General features: G+C 33.7%; 1 protein-coding gene across 2 annotated transcripts; it reads right to left on the bottom strand.

The window, feature by feature from the left end:
• Positions 1 to 143: 143 nt before the first annotated feature.
• Positions 144 to 24,049, bottom strand: LOC118267994 (hormone-sensitive lipase). 2 transcript variants are annotated; one of them, XM_035582260.2, is made up of 16 exons: positions 23,885 to 24,049; positions 23,522 to 23,806; positions 20,298 to 20,455; positions 17,135 to 17,321; positions 16,061 to 16,274; positions 12,291 to 12,481; positions 11,024 to 11,273; positions 9,229 to 9,438; positions 8,418 to 8,555; positions 7,275 to 7,424; positions 6,621 to 6,762; positions 5,886 to 5,978; positions 5,319 to 5,414; positions 4,854 to 4,998; positions 4,459 to 4,584; positions 144 to 3,780 (listed from the first exon to the last, which is right to left on the bottom strand). In XM_035582260.2, the coding sequence occupies exons 2-16, from the start codon at positions 23,804 to 23,806 to the stop codon at positions 3,679 to 3,681; spliced, it is 2,487 nt and encodes an 828-aa protein (XP_035438153.1). In that variant the 5' UTR covers positions 23,885 to 24,049; the 3' UTR covers positions 144 to 3,678. The 2 variants fall into 2 exon arrangements, with proteins under 2 accessions (XP_035438153.1, XP_035438154.1); XM_035582261.2 differs by having other exon boundaries at positions 23,522 to 24,034.
• Between the last annotated feature and the right edge of the window lie 171 nt (positions 24,050 to 24,220).

Here is a 24,220-nt window from a genome sequence, read left to right as displayed (position 1 = left end):
CAAGTGTTCAGGATAAAGAGAAGGCAACCATTGCACAACATAATGTATGAATTAATCCATCGCAAGAGGATGTGACATCAACCATCTTTCACCGTGTGTTTTGAGTAAGTAGGAACTGGGTAATAGAGGGTGAGAAACAACAATTAACGTTACGTATTTGCATTCATTTATTAAAATAACATAAGACATTGTACAATATTGTCATTATTGACTAGTTGGTATATTTTCACTATGGACAATAGATCATAACTATTTCGTTTGTGATTATAATATAACATCTATATCCATTTCCATAAGGCCTAATTTCATGTGTCCATCTATTCGAAACACCGATAAATTTATATAGAGATATTAACATTAAAATGTCGAAGTTTACAATAAGTTCATAATGTCTTTACGGATATTTTTATTTCTATAAAAATATTATTAAATACATTTTTATTTTACATTTTCATAAATACACAAACAGACAACATTATTTTACATGATGTACTTATTATTCGTGTTTTAGAATACTGTTAGTTATGCTTTCGAAAAGCTTTCAATTCGCTATCACAGACACAGTTTAACTTTGCATTCTTATTGCAACTAACTTTGTAGCTTTGTTCTCGATACATAGACAACTAACACAAAGCCAGAGAGCGAATACGAATGACAAATATTAATTTATCAGAAGGCATTTTCTATATCCAAGACACAATGCAAAGAAAATATGAATTAGATACCTAAACATTAACAATACATGGATATACTTTATTTATTTTAACATTTAAAGCAATATATCGGTACATTTCTACTGTTTAATCAGATTCCAAGAGCTATTTAAATAAAACATTGAGTATCTTATACCATAACAAAATATTAGGCATATTCTAAAGCTATGTGTTCTCTAAGACTACTTTGCTATAGAATTTTCAGATTTAAGATAGTTGTACATAAATATTCTAGCTCAACTAAATAAAATATATCATTGAACACAGCTGTGGAAAAATGCTAAACATTTGAAGATTGAAAAGAGCTCACGAATAATTCCATCTCCCAAATTCCTTTATCTCATTTTGATACTTTAAAACATCAAATTTGGACAGTACCACGATAAATTCTGTTGACGTCTGTACACTCAAGTGTTTTCCCAAGAATTTAAAAACATTACTTAATAAAAATAGTCACATATTCATTCCAAAAAAACAATTTATCAAAAATATACAACGAAGAATTGAGCATTCAATGTTACAACAATTTATTCTTTTCATGATAAAGATGTGATATTCAGATATGGTCCATTTGTTAAAGGGACAATTTGCTTTTGAAGAAAGGGTATAATTAGTAGAAATATTTCAAAATATAGAACTATATTTTAAAAACTTAGGTGATGTTGGAAAAGAGAGCAAATAATTTAGGTATATGGTTGGATATATCATCACAATAATTTACGTGTAATGTATCAAGTAATTCCATTTGTTTATAATAAAATTGTTACAATATTATTAAGTTCTATACACAGCTGGAACGGATTCACAAATTGCATCATTAATTTATAATTAATTAATTAATTACAACTTTCCAATTGAAATAACACATGTTAGGCTCATAAGTATTGGTAAGTAACGAAAACAATGTTAATAAATAAAAACAAATATCTTACGAGTAGCTGCGGAAAATCTCCATTGCGCAAAAAATCTTGTCGAAAGTTTGTAACATGCGCAAAATTGTTCTTAGTTTTGCGCATGTACTGAGTCGTTTGCGCAAACATAGCCGCAGTTATTTAACTACTTAAACAAAAAGATTATAACCTCATCATAAAATTAAGTGAAGTACCTTATTAAAATATCAATAAAACACAATCACTGACACTCCTATACAATAAATAGATAAAGCTTCTTTTTACAACACATGATTAACCAATTAAATGAAGGTCACAACACTAACGAAGGGAAATTGAAAATATTTAAATATAACAATAAATAGTTAAATATTACACATAACATTTATTTTAACAAAATGCATTTCCCGTAATGTTTTGGTATTATCACATATGGCAATGAACGAACAACTGCGTCTTTTACATTGCCATAAAAATTAATACAAAATTGTGATGAAAATAAAATAAATAAATTAAGTTAGATACTATGAATAATCACAATTGAACTTGCTTTAGAGACAGACGCACAGATATCAGCAGGTCAACCTATGTGTTCAATCTATCAAATTTCAACCTTTGCAAGTATGTTACTGAGTTGAAAATCAATTTGACAGATAAGTATAGGTTATTGTGCTGTTGTCTGTACGTATACGCATATTGGCGGGTTTAATAAGACCCATAATCATTGTGATTAATGTAAAAAGAACGTATTTAAGGTAAGGTGTAAACTAAAATACTGAAACTATTGCACACAATGGCACCTAAGTCAGAACGTTGGTGCCAACATCACAGAGTTATTTAAGAAAGTGTTTATTTAACGCGTGATTTTAACATATCTACTACGTTTTTTATTCATATCTTTGTATAATAACTATCATGTGACATATTCAATTTAAATAATAATATTTGCGGCTTACGTAACCTGCTTCAAAAATACTCGAGCACATGATTATAAGCCCCGGTGTGGCTAGAAATTAGTCGAGTTTCTTCGAAGGTTACGAGAGCCAGAATATTATTTAAATTAAATCATGTCTATAATCTTATATTGACAGTACCATTCTGTCATTTGGCATTGTTTAATACATTCAGTTACAATTTACATCATCATGTTTACAAAGATAGCTTGAAGAATTTATCAAGTTACAATTTGTTAACAATAATAATTAATTAGACGAATATTCTTTTTGACTTAGCTGTTACATTTGGTATTATTAATATCAATTAACAACATACAATTAGAGCTTGAAATATTGCAGTCGCATTACATTGAATTTTCGAATTGGTACATTTAGATATTTTTATCGATAAACTACATCGCAATATCGATAATATAACTGGACAAACTTTTCTATTACTCTCGAGTGCAATTTCCTAATCTTCAACGAACATCGTGAAGCTAATTCCTTAAGATTTTGGTCAGTGCAAGACTCCATACAATTCCATCACTATTAGCATTAACAATAAAGACATGCGTAGACGAGGGATCCTCAAAAGGTAAATTTTTGCCTATATCGACTAACTATATAACCGATCTTAATCTAAAATCTCTGTATCAATCGATCAAATATCGACCTTAATCCAAAGATTTTTAATTTCGATTTTGAATAGCATTAGTAATAGCAGTTAAGTTCTCATTGGATTTTTCTCAAAATCCTAAATAAGTAGATCTTTGTTTTTGGCGGACAAAAGTCCCTCATCTTCGCAGTCTTTAGGAATCTAATTTAGTCTAATCAAGCTTAAAGATCGACTTACAAATCGATACATTCATAGTTACACAGTTATAAGAGTTAATTGCCAATTATAATTGAAGACCTTTCCTCTCTTTATCACCACTTCACACAGATTCGTCTACAGAACGAATCGCTTAGTGTAACTCATTCACTGAAATGTCGCACTTACTGCCCAGAGAATAAAGTTTATAGTTTAGACAGAATCTCGAAGTAAGTCTTTCACTGCAAATTAGCACTTACTAGTCGTGTAATAAGGTGTTAGTTCGTTTGTTCGCGCCGCTAGGGTCGGCAGCAGAGCCCGCACATTCATAACTCGTTGTCCCGGGCGGCCGGGTGCGTGTCCAGGTCCAGCAACTGCTTGATGCGCTCGATGCACAGCTTCGAGCCCTCGTTCGCTTCTTTGGCCATCTGGAAGTAAAATGAACAATTTATTATGGTAATTCTAAATTCAAGTTATTTCTGATATTAACTTTCAGTCAACAGAATTTTGTATCCAAATATTTACAAATTCGTGAGAACTATAAAATTAAAATTTGATCAAGTAGGTATCAGTTTATTTAAAAGTGACAATTGCACCAAAATGTGTCTAAGAAATGTTGACGCACACACTCAACTACGTGCGGCGTGCGGGAGGGCGCCACTGGCGACGACGTGCGCGGCAATGGCCGCCCGCCCCGCGCGCCCCGCGCTTCGACAGTCCGCTGTGAGCCGCGACAACGACCCCGCGCTCGCGCTTACAATCTTTTCTTATATACTTTTCGCTCGTTAACCATATTGTAACAGTTCTTATTTTACATCATTATAACATATTATACAGTCCACCGTTCTTATTTATTCACCTACTGAGCTATCGTCGCAACAGAAATATCGCGAACAGACAAATGCTACACAAAATTCATGTACTTTTACTACTTAACAGTCCAACATAGATTCCCAGTTTGGTAAATAAAAATTCTAAATATTGTTCCAGCACTTAATTTTTTAGACGCTGTCAAAATATATCTGTCGCTACAAAACCTTAAAAAAAATTACAGAGCGTAAAATTTTAAATTGAGTATAATTTCAGTATTCGAGCGTAAGACTTACAAGTGAAAAGTTAAGGAATCCGTGCGGCAATCCCTCCAGTACTTCTATGCCGACTGTGTTGCCGAGCTTCTTCAGTTTCTTGGCAAACATCACGCAGTCGTCTAGACATGGGTCTAAGTGCACAGTCTGTAATAAAATGGAAAGATTTAATATAGCACGTCTTTATTTTACATACACATTTTAACGACACAAGTTTCTTCAGTAGTATGAAATGCGGGCTATGGCACCACAAGTTTTTTGCAAAAGGCGTTATTAAAAACAAACCTTTCTTGTCTAATAGTATGTGTCGAACAAATCTTTTGCTATATTATCGTCACCTAGTGTGTACATCATTGAACTCGATTCATTTATTCGCATCCCAGGTAAGGTAAGTTATCAGTCATAAAGTAAGTTACCAGTATTCTGACAGGCGGGAACTTGGTGAGCAGTTGGTCGTCAGCCCAGTACGGCGACAGTAGCGGGTCGCGCGGCACTGAGAATATAAACTCGTCCGACGGACTGCGGGCTATCAGCGCGTCCAGGTTGGTGCGGGCTGCTAGGCTGCGGACGTGTTAACAAATATTTAGCTTAATAACACAGTCATATGTCGGAAGTATCACTTGTAAAATTAGTAGTATCTTTTCATGTCAGCGATATATTAAATAGAAATAAATGTTTTAAAACAATGGTGAATATTTTTAGCATTTACCAAATTACTCAAAAGCTTATAAAAAATCTGGTGAAAGACTATGACAAGGGATTTTAGCATGTTTAAGAACAATTACTATTATTATAGGTTGTACATTAGGTTTCTACATACATATTTTCCATGCGCAATGTTAATCAAACATTTATTTTTAATATAAATCGAAAACACTTACTCATCTTGCGTAGGTCTCGAGATTGCGTTAGACCCAGTGATGTACGCCAGCCTGGAGGACATGGCGCCCATGAAACCAGTCGCTGCTTCGCTAATCCTAGTAAACCATTAAATAATGTTAATAAACTTCAAGATTACGAACATAAACAGTAGCCTACGTATTTTTCCCGACCATAAACTACCTAAACCAAATGGCAACCCAATCCTTTAGCAGTTGGACGTAACAATCATACACACAAACTCACATACTTTCGCATTTATAATGTTAAGTAAGATTGAATGGAGATCAGGTGTAGTTTGTCGTATGGATTTATTACAACGATAAAACTTCATGAGTACACTACACAAACATTACATTCGAACTACAATATTATGTATGTCCTCCCTTCCTTACATAATATGTGGATACAAAATTACAAAATGTATGTACTGTTCATGTAAAACAATCACGACATAAACGGCTATCAAGAGATTTTAGTAGTTTAAAAACAATATTATTCTTCGTGCTTTAATTTTAGACGCAAAAAATAAAGTAAAACATATAAATTTTGAAAACACCGAAATATACCTTGTTTTAATCCTCTTTTTACTTTCTTTACTCAAATCATCTTCAACAAGCGGTGGCTCTCCTACTAGCGTGCTTGAGTTCTCAGATTCTTCCCTATAACAATAATTTAGTCACAATTTAACATTTATTAGTCACAATCAAAACATATGAAAAGAACACACGTTTAGTATTATGTTATACACTGTATTCAGGATATCAATCAACGCAGGAAAAATGGTACACACCAAATGGAATGCAGGTACGAAAATAAAAATTGTTTAGGAATAGACTGTAGTTTTTGGTTACTGATTCGACTAATGGTTAAAAAAGACATAGCTTCATTAAAACCATATAATTTAGTTTAACAGTATCTCCTATCTTTGTACTGAGTCAATCTTTATTTTCTTACCGACAAACCAAATGACTATACTTAGTGCTTACCTGATAGTTTAGCTACATGCATATAAATGTATTTTATATCTAAGTATGACTTGTATATTGAAGGTAATGGAATTTGATTATGATGAATTTACAATATTATGCTAATTAAATACTATAATATAAGAACATGTACAAAGTTATTATACTATTATTCTAAAATCAAGACGAAATAAAAACTTTATTTGCTTTATCAATAATATCAATGAAACTAGCTATTTATAAGTTCATAATTATACACAAACACACAGATACAAACATTTCTTCTGACATAGAAAATTGGACCTTATTACCTGTATACAATAGTGATAGTATTACCTGTGAGATTCATCGTAAGCCATCTTGTTAGGTTTGATGATGGGTATCCTGCGTCCTTCAGAGTCGGTGTCGCTATCCAACACGTACCTTTCAAGGAAGTCTGACACGTACTTCTGAGATTTATCCTCCGGTGGAGTGATACCTGGCGATCAGGAAAGTATATGTGATGTGAAGCAAGATTATATCATAATTATTATTATTTAAGAACGAATATGAGAGATATTTTTAAGCTATAACCGATTTTGTGAAAAGAAAGCCAGACCATGGCCAGAAAATGGCACACTATGACTTTATTTTTTGTAATACGACGGAAAACTGTTATTCTACATGGAATATACCTAATCTTTTCATAAGTATGCTAAGTGCCAACAAAGAGATTAGATATTTCACAGAAACCAGACAATAGCGCTCTCTATGGAGTTACTTGCTCATACTTCTCCACAGGAATCTACATTTTGGAACGAGCAAATAGCTTCACTTGAGGACTGACAGACAGACATTTTGATTTTCTTTTATAATTTGTCATATTTGCTTTGACGTTCAAAAGTGCCTTCCTGGTCTATTTGTAATAAATGATTTTGACTTGGACTTTCAAATGAATAACGCTTATTTGTAGGTAGAGAAGGCACATTATAAGATGCAATTTACATTCACCTGTAGCGGTATGTTCGCTTTGCAGCGAGGCGGCGCTGATAGTAGTGTCGGAAGACTTCCTCCTCTCACTGCCGGACTTGTGAGCTTGTAGCTCGGCCAGGTCGGACGGAGACACTTCCTCGAATGATGACGGCCCTTCGCTTATACCTTCTGCCAAATAATAATATACGTTGTTATGTTGCTGGTAAGGTCTATATTTGTTTGCACTTGATTTTATATCAAGCGTTCCTTTGCACTGTGATTAAAGTATCGACTGGTATTAAGCCTACATGAAGTGTACTTGGTGCCTTCTCATAAATTGATTGTTTAATAAGATAATTCTAAATCATTAACAAATCTGTTGTGTAATGTCTCTGGTTCATGTATATAAATAATAATATAATAAATATATGCTGCGATTGTCTCTCTTGTATTTTTTATGCCGTATTGTTTGGAAGTAATATAAGACTTGTAACTCAGTCGTGTGTTTATTATTACCAGTGGTCGCTTAGTGGTCGAAATTCGACCATATACGATTTAATTTACAATACCATTTAACATACGTTCAAGGATAATTTTTATTTAACTCAAACTCAAACTCTTTTATAAAACTCTATTCATATAAGACGTGAGAATATCATCGCAACGCAATGTCTGTCAATTTTAACGTTTTGTCAAATACGATCAGATACTATGCATGTGTGTGTAATGTTTTATTTATTAATTTAATGTACTTTATAAGCATTATTTTTGAAAAAAAAATAGCATTATGGACTTCTCCTACACATAAATTATAAGTGTACCAAATTTTATGCTCCTACGTCCGCGCAATTTTCGTAAAAATGGGTACAAAGTTTTTGCATCACGTATACAGGGTGTAAGCGGAACGCTCCCGAAAAACGCCACAAATTGTTTATGTTTTTATAATTTTAATCGTTTTTGTGTTTGTATTATTCATGCTATATTAAAATTCAGCATTAGATTACAACTATTATTACTTAAAATAAACATTGAATTCTTTATTTTTTTTAAATAATACACGTTTTTTACCATCACCTGTTTGCGACGTTTGGGAGCGTTCCGCTTACACCCTGTATAGATATAAAGTTCAGGAATTATTAGCCAAATCATCCGTTCGTGTAATAAAATTGTAATAATGCGTACCTTGAGAAGGACTGACTTTAAGGAAGCCATTGCTATCGAGCGGCGTGGTGGCGCTCGACATTATCTGGTTGTGTCCTCCATTCTGTTTGTCCTCCTTGCCTTTGCCACCATCAGGTCTGTGACTGGGACTGGCGTATGCTGAAAATAATATTCAATTGACAATTATCACTTTATCACAACGACTGCCAGATCTGTATTCGCCAGTAGAGGCTGAGATTTGACAATTTGAGGCAGTCTCTCACTTAAATCCAAATGTTATAATATAATAAACGGGGAATGTGTGTTTTGTTTGTCCTTTCTTCAGTTTATTCTTCGATTTTATGACACGACATTTTGTGTAAAGTTAGTTGGGGGACTCCAGAGTAATATAGGCCACCTTTTTGTCCCTTTCTAACCCCCTCACTTTCTTAAAGTTGGGAAGTGAAAGTGTGTATGGAACATCTCGCAATTGTCATGATAGAAACTTTAAAAATTGGATTATTCGTGTCTATCAAAAAAATCCTAAATATTTTTTTGGGTAAATGGGTTCGCCTTTAAAATAGCGCGTGGGAAGTCAGAAATCTAGTATAAAATAAAATGGCATGCCACGAATTGCCGTCACTGTTGTGTATTATTGTATAGTTTCCGTGATTAAAATTAAAATCCCATATTGGGCAGAAAATACAATTTATCCCTAAACTAAAATAGCTACTTAAATTGTCATACAAACTCAAACTTTAGTGCACATTTACAGTGTAGTTAGAAACCAAATGGAAATACGAGGACAGATGCTAAAATAAACCTTATTTTCAACAGGATAAAGTGTACATACCTTTAAGACACCTCATCATGAATCCAAATGGAAGTACCGGGTCCATAAGACACAACAATCTTGCTGGACTTGGTACAAAGCTGATCATGAGTGGGGCGTACGCTAGGAACATGCCATCTGGTCTCCGCAGCCCTGTCGTTAATATCTTCAGTGTACATGCAGCTACTAAGTTCGCACCGGCTGAATCACCCGCAAATACTATTCGTTTACCTGTGGAAATAATGTTTATTTGAGGTAAATTAATTGTCTTATTCGCAGTTCTAATAAATAAATCTGAAGACTACCGACATACTCTTTAAAACGCTGTACGCTGATATTCATTAGTCACATTTGAAAATAAACCCTAATGCAAAGGAACAATAAAGCACAAATGCACTAATGACGTAAAAATAACACTTAGCTGATAAAACTAACATTTTTAATAAAGAATAACTCTGAACGGACTAAAATCTGGGGGCACGGCAGTGCCCCCGCCAAGTCGAGCAAAAAAAAGCGGCACGGCCGTACCATCCTTTTCTCGAAGCAATTCGTTCCTTTTTCGACCCCCTATAATTCGGTTGTGGATAAAGCAAGAAACCTGAATCTTCAGTAACTAATCCGGCATTGTATAAACACGGAATATTTAAAATTTCAGTCAATTTGAACCAGTAGTTTAAGAATGACAACTTGTTAAAGTTTCTAAATTTTGTCACTCACTGACTCACCGATCATCAAAAGTCCAAGGCACTTCTAGCAGACTTAGAAGCTTCATATTTGGAATACATATAGAGTTTAGTGTCTTAATCATGGGAAAACTTAAATATTTTGTAATTTCGGTCCAGTTTTCCAAATACACCAACTGCATCAATAACTTTGTAATCCCATATAAATATATGGGATTACAAAGTTATTTATGCAGTTGGTGGTTGGTGGTGGTTATAAATTTAATAGGTGTAGATAGGTACCTACCATATGAGGCAAGGGAGGGGGTATAGGGTGGGTAAGGGTGTGTTTAGCCCATGAAACTGAACAACAACAAAAAGAAGTGAGATCCCATCAAAAACATCCTGTAAAAAACCCAAGTCTCGCAGCTCAGTCTTTCTACCGTCAAAAGTTGTGAGATCCATGTAATACCAAGTCGGTTAATCTATTTAGTGTCTACTTGAAGGACCTTCTGTCTTAAGTTATTACATAAGTTATTATCATGCCAATATTAAAAATATTTAACGTTTTAAACAAATAGATCGACTTGGACATCGCATGAAAACAAAATGAATATTACAATATTATATTGGATTCTTTAGTCTCTCGCGCCTCACGCGATTGAAACTCTCGTTCCTGTTGGTCGCTGGCCCGTCGTGCTGTGTAGTGTGATACATACTAATAATCAAATCAAGCGATGTCCAAGTCGATCTATTTGTTTAAAACGTTAAATATTTTTAATATTGGCATGATAATAACTTATGTAATAACTTAAGACAGAAGGTCCTTCAAGTAGACACTAAATAGATTAACCGACTTGGTATTACATGGATCTCACAACTTTTGACGGTAGAAAGACTGAGCTGCGAGACTTGGGTTTTTTACAGGATGTTTTTGATGGGATCAAAATTACCTATCCAATGACACAATATAGCTATTGGAAGGTGGGAGCAGATTTCATAGAAACTCTGGCATCATCCTTTAATAGTTAACTTTCTTCATAATTAGTAGTTTCTTAAGAATGATAATAGACCTTTTTATCGAGTATCACACTATTAACTTCGTGTCGAGCCATGTGAGTAAAATCGCTAAAAATAAGTATTAAACAATTTACCAGTAGTTCCAATCTCCTTGAAATGTGTGAGCATCCAGCAGTAGGCATAGAACACTTCCTCCAACGCTCTCGGGAAGGGGGCTTGGGGTGCTAAACTGTAGTCTACAGACAGTATAGGCACGTTCAGCTTAGCCGCCCAATCCCGCAGGTACGTTTCATGGGACTTTGAACTCTGTGCCACGAACCCACCGCCGTGGCAATGGAAGAGAACTCCGTCTGATGGTGGGAAGGACGATGATCCTTCTCCTGCCTGTATAAATAATACTAGATATAGTTAAACGGTACAAAATGATTTTCAAAGACTATTATTTTTATTTTTCCCCCACACTAAGATTTTATCCTGTGTCGTGGGTGCGTTTACAAACATACAAGTTCACATGCACATGACACCCAGAGCCGAAACAACAATTTGTGGATCACACAAAGAGCTGCTTCGTGCGGGAATCGAACCCGCTACACGATGCAGCTAGTTGGCCAGCTACCGTGTTAACCGTGCAGTTTATTTTATTTCGTTTTTTGTTTCAGTTTATTTATCATTTATCATATACTAAATCTAAAAATTCCATCTGATTGATATGTTGGAAGAAGTATAGAGTTCTACATCATACAGTCTAAGAAGTCAATCTATTTAAGTTGATATACAAACGGTCTACGCTATGGTCTATTCTTCCTAACATTTTGTATAAGACTAAAGAATAAAAATAATGGGATGAGAGCTATATAATTATGATTCCTCTAATATCCACTATTTGGGGTGTAATTATATTTGCTACTTAAATCGTAGACAGTGGTTTACCTTTATCTCAGGGAGAGGCTGCAGTGGTTATCAAAAGTTAAATTACGATTAAAAATATCCTAATAATTTATTGTGAAGACAATTTTTAACAAAAATAATAATCAGTATTTGACCGAAAATAAATAGAATGTTGCATTTATCATATAGTCTAGTATGATCTGCACTTCAGAAATTGTTTTACCAATCAAAGTACATGTTTGACTTGACTTGTATTTAAACCATTTTTTCAACTAGTTAAAACTCACGGTTTACTCACGTATATTAATGGAGAAAAGCTCTATTAGTTTCGAGTTACAGAGTCTAGTAGCCTGCGCGACGTTGCCGCGTTTGCGCACGGTGCTCATGATAAAGAGTCGAAACTAGTAGAGCTTTTCTCCATTAATAATAATAATAACGTGAGTAAACGGTGACTTTTAGTTAATTTAGTATATTTCACGATAGTTATTATAAAAACATTTTTATTTTACTTACCATGCCAATCCTCTTGTTTGCACTGATGAGTCTCACATTCAATCCTTGTAGCCCTATGTGTACCGTGGGCGGTAGTACTGTGATCTCCTTGTAATCGATTGTGTTCACTACAATAGGCTCTGGAGGGATCGTTATGAGCTTGTTCACAGCTACCGGCGATGACATTAGACTTGGTACTCTCTTCATAATCTCTGTAAAAATATCAAATGTCATATAAACATCAATTTTGATATATTTATCACACTTTGTTTGTTTGGATGTTTATTCGTAAATAACGCTGAAACTATTGAACGGATTTTGATGAAATTTGGTATACAGACAGGGTATAAGTTGACTTGGCTGATAGGATACTTTTTATCTCACGGAAATGTGGGCGAAGCCGCTGGCAAAAGTTAGTATTGTAAAAAAAAACGACAGAGCAGAATTTGTCACCACGTCCCGTATCACACACAAACATATGTAAGTATCTACATACATACAAGTCAAAAGGAGAACCTCATTATTTTTAAGTCGGTTAAAATTATACATAAGTATGTGTTTATTGACTTAAGAATAAAACAGACGAATGAGTAGCTATAATAAAATAACATTGCCAAATATGGCAAAATGTATTGATAAATCACATTGAGGATAGAGGAAAAACATAATGTGCCGACTCCAAATAGGTTTGGGATAAGGACAGGAAGGCTGTAACAACAAATAATAATTGTTATATAAACTTTAGAAGGTTTTGTTTGGATCGCTGTATAACTAACTTGACCACTATCATTTAATAAACAGGGTCTTACCGTCATACTCAGAGTCATTTACCTAATGGTTACTTAACCCAATCCTTAGCAATTGTTTTGGATACAAAATCGTTACTTTTTTTTAAGGGATGAAAATTATCCAATGACTTCTCCCTCCTTGGGCGAGACGAGAGGGTCAGACTCTTACTGACTAAAAACCACCCCTTACTACTCCTGCTTTTCGAACCGGAGCTTCGGTAAACCCGCTAGATAGTCCGCAGCTCCGGAAAAAATCGTTACTTAGGAATAGTTGTAAGTTATCATGAAATGTCTCTAAATACGGCAGTTAATGATGAAATACATTATTAATATAACGGTGGTATTACTAACGGTGCACGCTGCTGCGAAATATACGGTGTTCGCCCACTATTTAATAGCGTTAGGTACAAATGTGGAACAAAGGCATTGACGTGGTTGAGTCAGATTAAATTCACAGATTTATCTCAAAAACCATTTTGCTAAATTATTGTAATTAAGGCTCTCACGCACGGTTCACAGTTTAATCAAAATACCTAACTATGCTAATATCATATTTATTAATCTGTCTGTGTAATTGTGGGATATTTTTAACGGAGGAACATCATCCAATGACTTCTCCCGCCTTAGGCGAGGCTAGAGAGAGAGAAACCCGCTAGGTAGTCCGCAGCTCCGGAAAAAGGTATACCAAACATTTGCGTCACTTCGTAATATACCTACTTAATGATATTTATAATACATAATATATGTACATTAAACAATTTCAAACATGTTTGTTCTCATGTTGTTGTATTGTGGCTGAAGCAAAATATTAGAAGCACGTACGCAAATTATACGTAGAAAATCACGTTTGATACGATCACAATTTATAAACAAATCGCTTGTATTTATGGTTGAAAGTAATTCAATACGCGTTAAACGTCACGAATTGGTTGATAACATAAATCAATGATTGTAAATATATTTTGAAAGGAAATGGAATGGAATACTCATTAACTAATCTACTAATTAGAAAGCAAAAACTATATTAGAAAGTTCTCAAAAACTGTATCATCTAAAACTAGAACTTTTAGTATTATAACATGAATTTGATCGCGTTTGCCATGTTTCTCATCAACTAGTTACAATGCTATAAAGTATATTAGGTATGGTATTGTGGTAATAAAATTCTAGTTCCTTGTATAACTAAGAACTGATAACTGCTGACAAATGGTTCTGGAATACATAATACATAGGTACTATAAACTAGACTAGAGTGTAATTCTTAGGAAATATGTAATTAGGTAGTATTGTTACCATAAAACATGATAAAAATATATTACAAAAATTGGATAGTGAAGTTAAAGTGTAGAGATAAGTTTTATTTTTCGATAAATTACGATAAAGTAAAAGGCTTCGCGTGGATGCCGCGTTTGCACACGCTGCTCATGATGAAGAGTCCCTCTGTGACTCGAAACTAGCAGAGCTTTTCTCCATTAATATACGTGAGTAAACGTTAAATACTTTAGTTAATTTACTATAAAGTAACAGCAACATCCGTGTTAGCACGATACGATAATATGTATTAGCTGTCTAGTACTCAATTAGAATGTACCTAGTATCTATCTAAGTACTAGTAATTATGATATAAGGAAACGTAAGCCGATGAATAAATACACAACTCTACAACACGTGTGGAATAGCACCGCCGTATCTACTTAATGAATTCATATGTAATTTAATGATAACCTTTAAACATTAAAATACAAAATTCTCATTTCAATGGAATTATCTTATCATTAAATAACCCTTTGGAACTTTTAATGTGAGTAATAAAAAAATCCGTATCCGCTTCCAATAAGCAATCTCTATCAAAATGAGTTCACCAGTTTAACAGTTATTAGGTAACATACAGACAGACAGATAATTTTCTAGTGATTATTATTTAGTAGGTATTGCTTGAAGATAACATTGATATTGCTAGCCTTGAACTCGGCGACATATTTACGAAACTAACACAATGACCCCAATATTAAACACTCGTGGTTTTCATTAAACAACGCATGCTATTCTAGTCTAGTAGGATGTTCTTAGCATGGCTAGAGATCGTGAAATTGCTCGTTCTTCTTCATTCGAAGACGTATTTCATACACTTTGGAACGAGCACCTAGCTTCACTGACAGACAGACTATTCAATTTAACGTTTCAAAAGTGCCTAATTTAAGATTAATTGAAATAGTTTTGACTTTCAATGTTTTGGTACGATCGTCTAGCTCTATTTGTATAAAAGAAATTCATACACATTAGGCTCTTCAATAAGTAGATAATAATATAACGTAGTACCTCTACCTAATAGGATCAATTTATTAGAATATTCTAGTCACGTCTGGTTCGTCATATTTTCACATAGTACGATTAAATTAGTCATAATAGCCGTACTATGGGATAAATACACTATGTCAATAGGACAAATGGATACGGGAAAACACCTATTTCTAGACCTGAATGGAATCGAAATGACTATTCATTTGTTATGAGACAAACAAGTCACATTTCGAGAATGTCATTAAAATCAATTGAGGAAAACGATTTAGTTAAGTACTTTATTGTGTGGGCGAGTGTGCACCGTCAATTTCATCGCTACAATACATTCATATGTTTCGTTTATTGTATCATTATTGTTACTCTTGTATGCGAAATATGTAACGCGTTTGAAGATTCGTACAATACATTCGATGAATATGAAAAGTATTAAATAAAACAAATAAACGGATCAGACACGACTACCAAACAAACATCTTGAAAACGTAAAACAGCAAGCAATTTCTCTTGCAAATAATCTGTAATATAAAAATAAGTCGGGTTTTCCTTCCTGACGCTATAACTCCAGAACGCACAAACCGATTTCCACGGTTTTGCATTCGTTGGAAAGGTCGGGCTCCGTGAAGTTTATAGGATTGGTGGTGAAACGGATTTCGGAATTGCCAGTGACGTGTAAATTTAAATTAAGAATAATAATAAACATACCACTTTCAGCCAGAAACCAGAACGCCTTGCAGAACTCTATGTTCGCTGACTGAGATATGTTAACAATCCTCCTTGCTCGCATCTCAGGGTCGATGAGGTACTGGCCACCAGTCCACACGGAGCTGATGAGGTTACCATGGCAATAGTACGCCTCGGAGAAGCCCGCCATACATATTGATATGCCTTTCAATATTCCACGCATTGATGGCAGGAACTGCAATAGAATACAAACATTAAGGTAAAGGTTGTTTGAAGGTGCTTTTTCTAGGACTTTAGTTCAAGTAGTTAAAGCAATATTATGGCTATTTAATGCAGGAAATTAGATTTTTATTGAAATAAGTTATGTGCTTAGTAGAAAATCAGGTTTTTGGTTTTCTGCGTTTCAATGACATTTAAATGTGTAAAAAATAACCCTGTCATACAGGATGAAGATCATTAACGACTGGTTTCATTAATAATCTATTTTTTTTGTTACAATCGCTACACACCACGCAAAAACATTCCATTGCAAAGGTTTCATTAACTACAAATAAAAAAGTAATTATAAATAACAGTATTCGAGTTAACTCTTTGAGAAGATAATTTCGAACTTCGCCTCTAGTCAATTAACAATCTATTCCAACTTGTTTGCAATTCATTGAGTTACTAATTGGACTTCGAACTTTAGCTAATTCGCGATTGGCACTCGACCAAATTCTGTCGAAAAAGGCCACAATTTAAAATCTTAAAATATTCACACTTCCGCACAGATGCTGTCTATTTTACTTCTGCTAGCCCTAGCTGAGATAATAAACTATAAAAGATTTCATATCAATAGAACTAAAATGTGATTTAAAATACAAAAGTGCCAGATTCATTGTATTTATATATAAAAAGAAAACATGTAAGCAATGAAATACGCGTGAGACGAACATTATTTTCTGCGGTAAAAAAGTAACTTGACACTTTATTTAAAACTTACGTTGAATCGGCTCTGCTTAAACTTGAAACGAGGACAAACAAACAACATTATACTACAACAATAATACCAAGTACAACAATAATACAAGTCTACATTAACCAGATTCAACTTACTTGAAACCCGAGGCACCTTCCATAGAAACAATACTGATTAATGGTGTCGGCTTGCGCAAACAACTCCTCGGGCGTGTGAGGTTCGGTTGGGAACAGCTCTCCTGGTGGTGCCCATGACAACAGCGTGTGTAGGTGATGGAGACACGTGCCCAGTGAAGCTAGAAGCTGCCCGCAGGATTCTATCTCCCTAAAACATAGAAAATGGCGCTGTTATTTTGCGCAAGTTTTGCGCAATTGCGCATTCGACAAGTTTGGTTATGCGGTTGACCTATAAATGGGATTTTATTTAGATCTGACTTTGCTGAAGTCCTTTAAGCTAAAGACGTGAGGTGATTGTAATTTCCTATGTACCTATGTGATCTGTGGGTGGAATAAAGATTTGCATTTGCACCCAAACTATAGGATTATGTGGATACATTTTATCTGCATTTTACTACTTATTATCAGGTAATCCATTATTTAAAGGTACAATCGGAATGCAGAGGAAAACTAAATAGTGCAAAGAGGTATAGGTAAGCTCCGCTCCGTAATCACATTAGTGTCCACAGAGAGCAACGACACGGTAAAGTCTTTATTTAAATGAAGTTTTACTGCACATTTCACAGTGTTTAAATTCAACGAGACACGAGACTTTCCACGCGCATTTCGCCCACATATAAGCTCTTTTGTTTACCCTGCAATACTGCGAAAATACAGCGCTGACGTAAGAGCTGTCAGATCAATTATTTACAGTAGATGATCGGTAGCGCAATGCATTTTCAAAGTCAATACTAATTTTAGAGATAAATTGCATCTACACAAAGTGTTATCCAAACTGTATCGGGGTTTTCATTAACTATGCACATGCAGGTTAAAGTAATAGGCTGTAGAAACAAATACAAAAGCTGAGTAGCTAAATATTAGTCCATTATCCATAAGAGATGTTAAATAATAAAATATTCTAGCGAACGAAGTTAGTCGAAAACATACTGTAGTAAGCAATGGTTTTACGAAGGACTTAAATCATCAATAGTCATTAAAATACAAAAATATTCGACGATTAGCATCTGTCAGTCAGTTTTTCTTTAACTGAGTAACCTCGGATAAAAGCAAGCTATATCTAAGTAGGTATAGCAATTCTGTAGAGAAGAGATATAGACAGTGACTATTGTGACTGAGCTAAGAGTATTTGCAACGAACACGACAATAAAAAGCTGTTCGATTTCCCCTTTGTAGGTCATGGGTGGTATAGATTTTAAAGTAGCTACGTAGATGTTTACGTATGATACTCGCATCTTTGTGGAAATGGTAATTAATATTGTAAAGGTGAAACTGTTGTTTTTGTTTATATTTTAAGTGTTTCTTCTAAAATAATTGTTGAGGTGACTTTGGACTCTTGGCATTGTATTAAGAATGGAGAGTACCTGCTATAGTACAGGGTATGGTTATAAAAGAGTTTTTATGAAACAATCAAGCGCAATGAATAAGAGCTCTAATGAGGAACAGTTAAAGAATTGTTAATTCAATATTTTGTTTTTTTTATCCCCGAAGGAGTAAGCAGAAGTGCACATTACGGCATTACATTACATAAATTCAATATTAAAATTTCTAAAAACTGAATTAGAACAGTAAAATACAAAAAGAAAATAAATATTTTAAGCAACATGTTCGTTGTTACCAATGCTTAAACTAAACTATTTTATCCACCAAATGTAATGCAATTAAGCGTCTGAAAATTGGCATCGGTTTTCATGAACAACAATTATACTACTTGCATGAACTCGAAATATTTGAATATCTTGGCCAAGTCGATATATGTGACACTTCTTTTGTACCTAGACAACAATAAACCAGGCAATATAAGACTTTATATACATTTACAATCGAGTGCATTTTAGATTACCAATGTATTTGAAATTGGGTCCAAGTCCCAATAGGATTTAATTTTGTTATTTTCCAACATTTTTCTAACAACAAGTTCGAGTCGCGGAGTAATGAAAAATATCCCGTAGCTGTACTGCACACGGTTCTCCCCCTATATTACATGACTCAGCGAAACTGGTGGAAAGTGGGCGTATAAGTGCACGTCGCTAGTAAGCGTAAGCCATATGTATGTATTTACATATCACTACATAGTATAAAACAAAGTTGGTTTCTCTGTCCTTTTGTGTGCTTAAATCTTTAAAACTACGCAACGGATTTTGATGCGTGTTTTTTTAATAGATAGAGTGATTCAAGAGGGAGGTTTATAATGTATAATACATGCATGATATATCACCATTGTACCCAAGCGAAGCTGGGCCGGGTCGCTAGTTATGTAAAAGTAATCGCTTTAAGTATTTGCTTTAGTCATAGATAGATAGAAATTGCTCTTATAGTCAGAGAGGCTATGAATTAGTCATCAGTATGTAAGTACTGGTAAATATAACAACAACCTTGATCTCCTTGTTGCCACAAGTGGCAAAAACTGAATAATACATAACTAGCCTGTGGTTAACAAGCAAAAAGTACCAACATGTATCAATTTCACGATTACTTTACCTGTCATTGGATTATAGACCTTAACCTCAAGTGTTCAAGGTACATTTTATGTTAACGTTTAGGAGAACGACAAGAACAAGCGTTACTTAGTGCCAATCACTTTGAATATTAGCAGAAGAGCATGAAATTAAGCCTTTTTAATGATATTACGTAAAATATGTTACAAAGACTGTACTGTCGTGCGATTTTATTGGAAGACGACGACCTTCAGTCTCTATTGAGTTTATTCTTTAATCTTGAATAATTATTGCTGGAAAATTTTAGAGATTCTAAGCTCACTGCACATTGTTAGGAAATAATATTTAGAAATGTATCGTTACCTGGCTAATTGTATAGTTTTCTTAAGAAATAGAACCTACGCGTTGACTTGCGAACCTCTTCCGGATTTTTTCATCGATTACACAAAGCTACAGAATTTGAATTGAAATATAAAAGTATATTTTTCAATGTTACATCAACTTTAACGTATTTACTTACGTAATTATTTGACGAGGTAACTCGTTTAATTTCAAGCCGCGCCAGGGGCTCATAGTCGTGAGCAGGATAGTGCGACTAAGGACGCGGCGGTCTCTTTTCAATGCTACACTTTTAATTTTAAGGAGTCTTTCTTATACCTACTTTGATACTTTAAATAGGTACTTACTTGACGAAATGTCCCTTTCTAAATAGGAGTGCATCTCTACTGGTATTCACTTGTCTGCTAAGTTTTAAACCGTGCAATACACAGGAATCGACCACTGAAACGAAACTGCGGTATCCATTGCCTGGCGATTTTGAATCGAAGTCGTATTGAGGAGCCACCTGAAACAAAAAACTACATGTTACAATAATTTCTTCAAAAAATATTCCCTTGGTACGAGTTTGCTTTACGTTTTACGAAATCGAAATCGTTCGGCGTTCTGATTGGTTGGTTCATTCGCACCGGCCAATCAGAGCGCCGATTCGATCCCTGCTTGTCTCATTTAATAAGTAGTCTCATACAAGTAATTTATCTAGGTACTTACACATTGTCTAGTAATAAAACAATATTGTTGCTAAGATTTATTTTTGAATGTCATAATTTTATGGTCATGCCAATGGCGATATTTTATAGCCTTATTAATTTTGACATGTTCTTGATGGTATTCAACATGTGGTTTTAGAATAGATTTATTGTGAAAGCATTAGTATACAGGTCTTAGAAATATACATGTAATCGGATCTTATGTAGGTATTCATTGAATCTGGTACATGGTAAATATGGAGCATATAATACTTTTTGTTGCCTATATTTATTTTTAAATACAAAGTCTGTAAGTAGGAAAACTACTAAACTATTTTTACCCGACTGCCAAGGAAGGGTTATGTTTTTCGCGCGTATCTTGTATGTATGAGCCTAATATTCTTTATTACCTCATTTCTTCGAAACGGCTTGATGGATTTCGACAATCAGGGTATCGTTAGATTCGTCTTAATTACCCAAGTGTTCTTAGATATGTGACGTAAAACAAAAACCAACATGGCGGCCGTGAGGCGCCCTAGATAGGAGTAAAAAAAAAAAAAAATTTTTTATTTGCTACAATATGGGTATCAAATTAAAGAGCTCATCATGAGGATTCCAAAATGGTATATCACTGACATATAGTAAAAAAATACTATGTGCAATTATGTTCTTTATTATCCAAACTAAATACTCGTATAGGTACTACGCGACGCGATTGACTAGCGGTGTCTGAACTTAAAAGTGAAAAGTGATAATAAAAGTACGTCTTAACTAAATTATTTACAATGAATTTATTTATAAATAAAGGACTAGCGACCCGCCCTCGCTTTGCTGAACGTTAAATAAGGAATCTATCTACATAGTCGTTTACCTATAGCCCATGCGACGCGTCAACTGTAAAGACCGTTTTTTGTCTAAAACTAGTAGAAATTTTGAAACAGTGTAAAGAGCAAATTTTATCTTCATTTAATGTAGAAAATTAATAGACTATTTAAAAGGATAAGGATTAATACTATTACGGACAAAAACCCCTCACAATAAAAGATCCAAAAAAAATATATTAAATAGTCCACACGACGAAAATTCTTTTAAAGAATTAGAGCGTTTACGAAATTTGTAAATAGTAAATTTTACTGCCCTTAATCCTTCTTCTTTTTCTAATTCCTTTACTCTCTTTGTGTTACGCAATCAATCTAAAATAACTGGATCGACGTGTGTTATTTTTTTATTATCTTGGTATTGGAAGTAGTTCTCTCGTGTCGCGGGTGAAATCTTGAGAAACACATAGCCGTATTATAACTAACTAAAAAGTGTTAAATAAAAATAAATAAATTTAAAAAATTAAAAAACCCGACTGCATAAAGAACACTTTAAATAAAAACTGAAAAGTAAAAAACAAGCTTAGTCTAAAAGTGTAGATAGCAATGCTATTACCACCAAATTAAATAATTTCATAATCAATACACAAAAAATAATAATCTTATGCGAAACATAATTGAGTGTAACAGTCGGGACCCATTAAATAAACTAGACTAAAATCATTCAATATGGGTCCCGAATGTTGCACTCAATTATGTTTCGCATAAGATTATTATTTTTTGTGTATTGATTATGAAATTATTTAATTTGGTGGTAATAGCATTGCTATCTACACTTTTAGACTAAGCTTGTTTTTTACTTTTCAGTTTTTATTTAAAGTGTTCTTTATGCAGTCGGGTTTTTTAATTTTTTAAATTTATTTATTTTTAGCCTCATTATTTGCCTAAAATGTTGTATGTATGTACCTAAAAAGTACTTAAACTGCAATACCTACAATATCTCAATAATATGTAGATACTTGAAATCATAAATCATTGATAAGATAATGAAATATCTAGTATATTATTTATTTTCAATGATATTTCCAATTCACTTATGACATAATAATGTAAAAGTAATAAAGTAGGAGATAGGGTCATTAGCAGTTAATAGCATTAGAAAAATTAAAAAAGTCATTATCTTAATTAAATTACTAGAAAATACAATTTATTACAAAACATAATAAGTGGTAATGAAATAGTTACATTTTCAGTGTAATAGTGTTCTTATCTAGACAATTTATCAGGCAGAATGTGTAGCATAATTAAGATGTACAGTGTGTTTACCCGGATGAATCACAAAATGGACAAAGTTCATACATTGTCTGTGTATGATTAGTTTTTTGTTTAAAACACCTAGTGTGGAGAGTAACCACATGTTTCTTATCTCATCATGTGATTCAAGTATGTTTAGAACATCTGCTGCTAACACTTGTTTGTTATGATAACATTGTGTTGTGCAATGGTTTAGAATTAGAATAGAAATATCCAATGACTAAAGATGCACTTTTTTTTTAAAGCACAAACTCTTTTATATAAAACTTCTTTTAATAAAATTAACCAAAGACTAAACATGCACTTTTTTAAAGTACATATTTTTTTATTAAACTTCTTTTAATTGCTTTTTTTATCAATGAACAGGTTTTAGTATTGTTATTAAAAGGTCATAACTAATTAGGAAGTAATCAATCATTGTCGACAATGATTAGATTAATTTAAAGGTTTTAAAATATTTTAAATGATAATATAAACAAGGATGTGCTATAATGTTTTTACACCTTGAATTTAAGCTAATGTTGTTTATGTAACATGTTTATTTGTGTGAATCTAGTTTAGTGCTTTTATTATGCATGTATAATGAATTAGAGAAAGTCTTTGCAAATGGTGGTAGCACTACTGACTGACCTCATTTCTATATCAACAGAATATCAATGACTAGACTTCTATATAAGAAAAAAGATGTTAGATGCAATCAGCAATGTCAGTTTCAAAATATTAAGTACCATTGTATGAAATGTTTGTACATACCTTCCTCACATGATCTACCAAAGGCCACACAGTGTCTACATGGTCCATGAGGGTCATGAAGCCCTGGTACAGTCTCTGCCCATTCTCGCTGTCGTCCGGTTGAAAATAGGTCGCGTTGTTTTGGCACGAATCTTTCAATGCCTCGTACATCGCATACGTTGGTGCAGCACCATCCTGTGATATCTCACAGCACAGCGAAGCTTTCGCCGGTGATTCCGAAAAGGCCATTTCCGATATAACCCTTTTCCCGTAACGCAAACCGCGTATTAAGAACTTAATCCTCATCTGTAACGATTTTATTATAAACAACTGACGCACTTATTTGTTATGCAAAAAAATCATACCAATCGAAAATATAATTACAAATTTGATCGCGGGAAAATTTTGTTTTCATTGTACCATATTAATTTACAATTTCATTCATCGGCCGTTTAAGTAACACAGACTTTATGAATGTAAATTTATCGTTCCGTTGCGATCGAGTATTGAATACAGTTTGACTATTTGACATGAGATTTTTTATTTATGTCAATTTGCTTCATTGACAGATTGACAGCTGTTTGTTGGGTTCCAGTTTTCTGTTTTATTAAAGCTGGCAACATCGATCAATTGTTGAGTTTTGAAATGGTTTTTTCCTACCTATTTCAGTTTGAGTATTATAATATTAGTATGTTCAAAATATTGCGATTTTTAAAATAA

Source organism: Spodoptera frugiperda, chromosome 6 (genome assembly GCF_023101765.2).
Source record: "Spodoptera frugiperda isolate SF20-4 chromosome 6, AGI-APGP_CSIRO_Sfru_2.0, whole genome shotgun sequence".
Lineage (NCBI taxonomy): Eukaryota > Metazoa > Arthropoda > Insecta > Lepidoptera > Noctuidae > Spodoptera > Spodoptera frugiperda.
The sequence above is the reverse complement of the archived record's forward strand: the minus strand, read 5'-3'. Positions and strand labels throughout refer to the sequence as shown.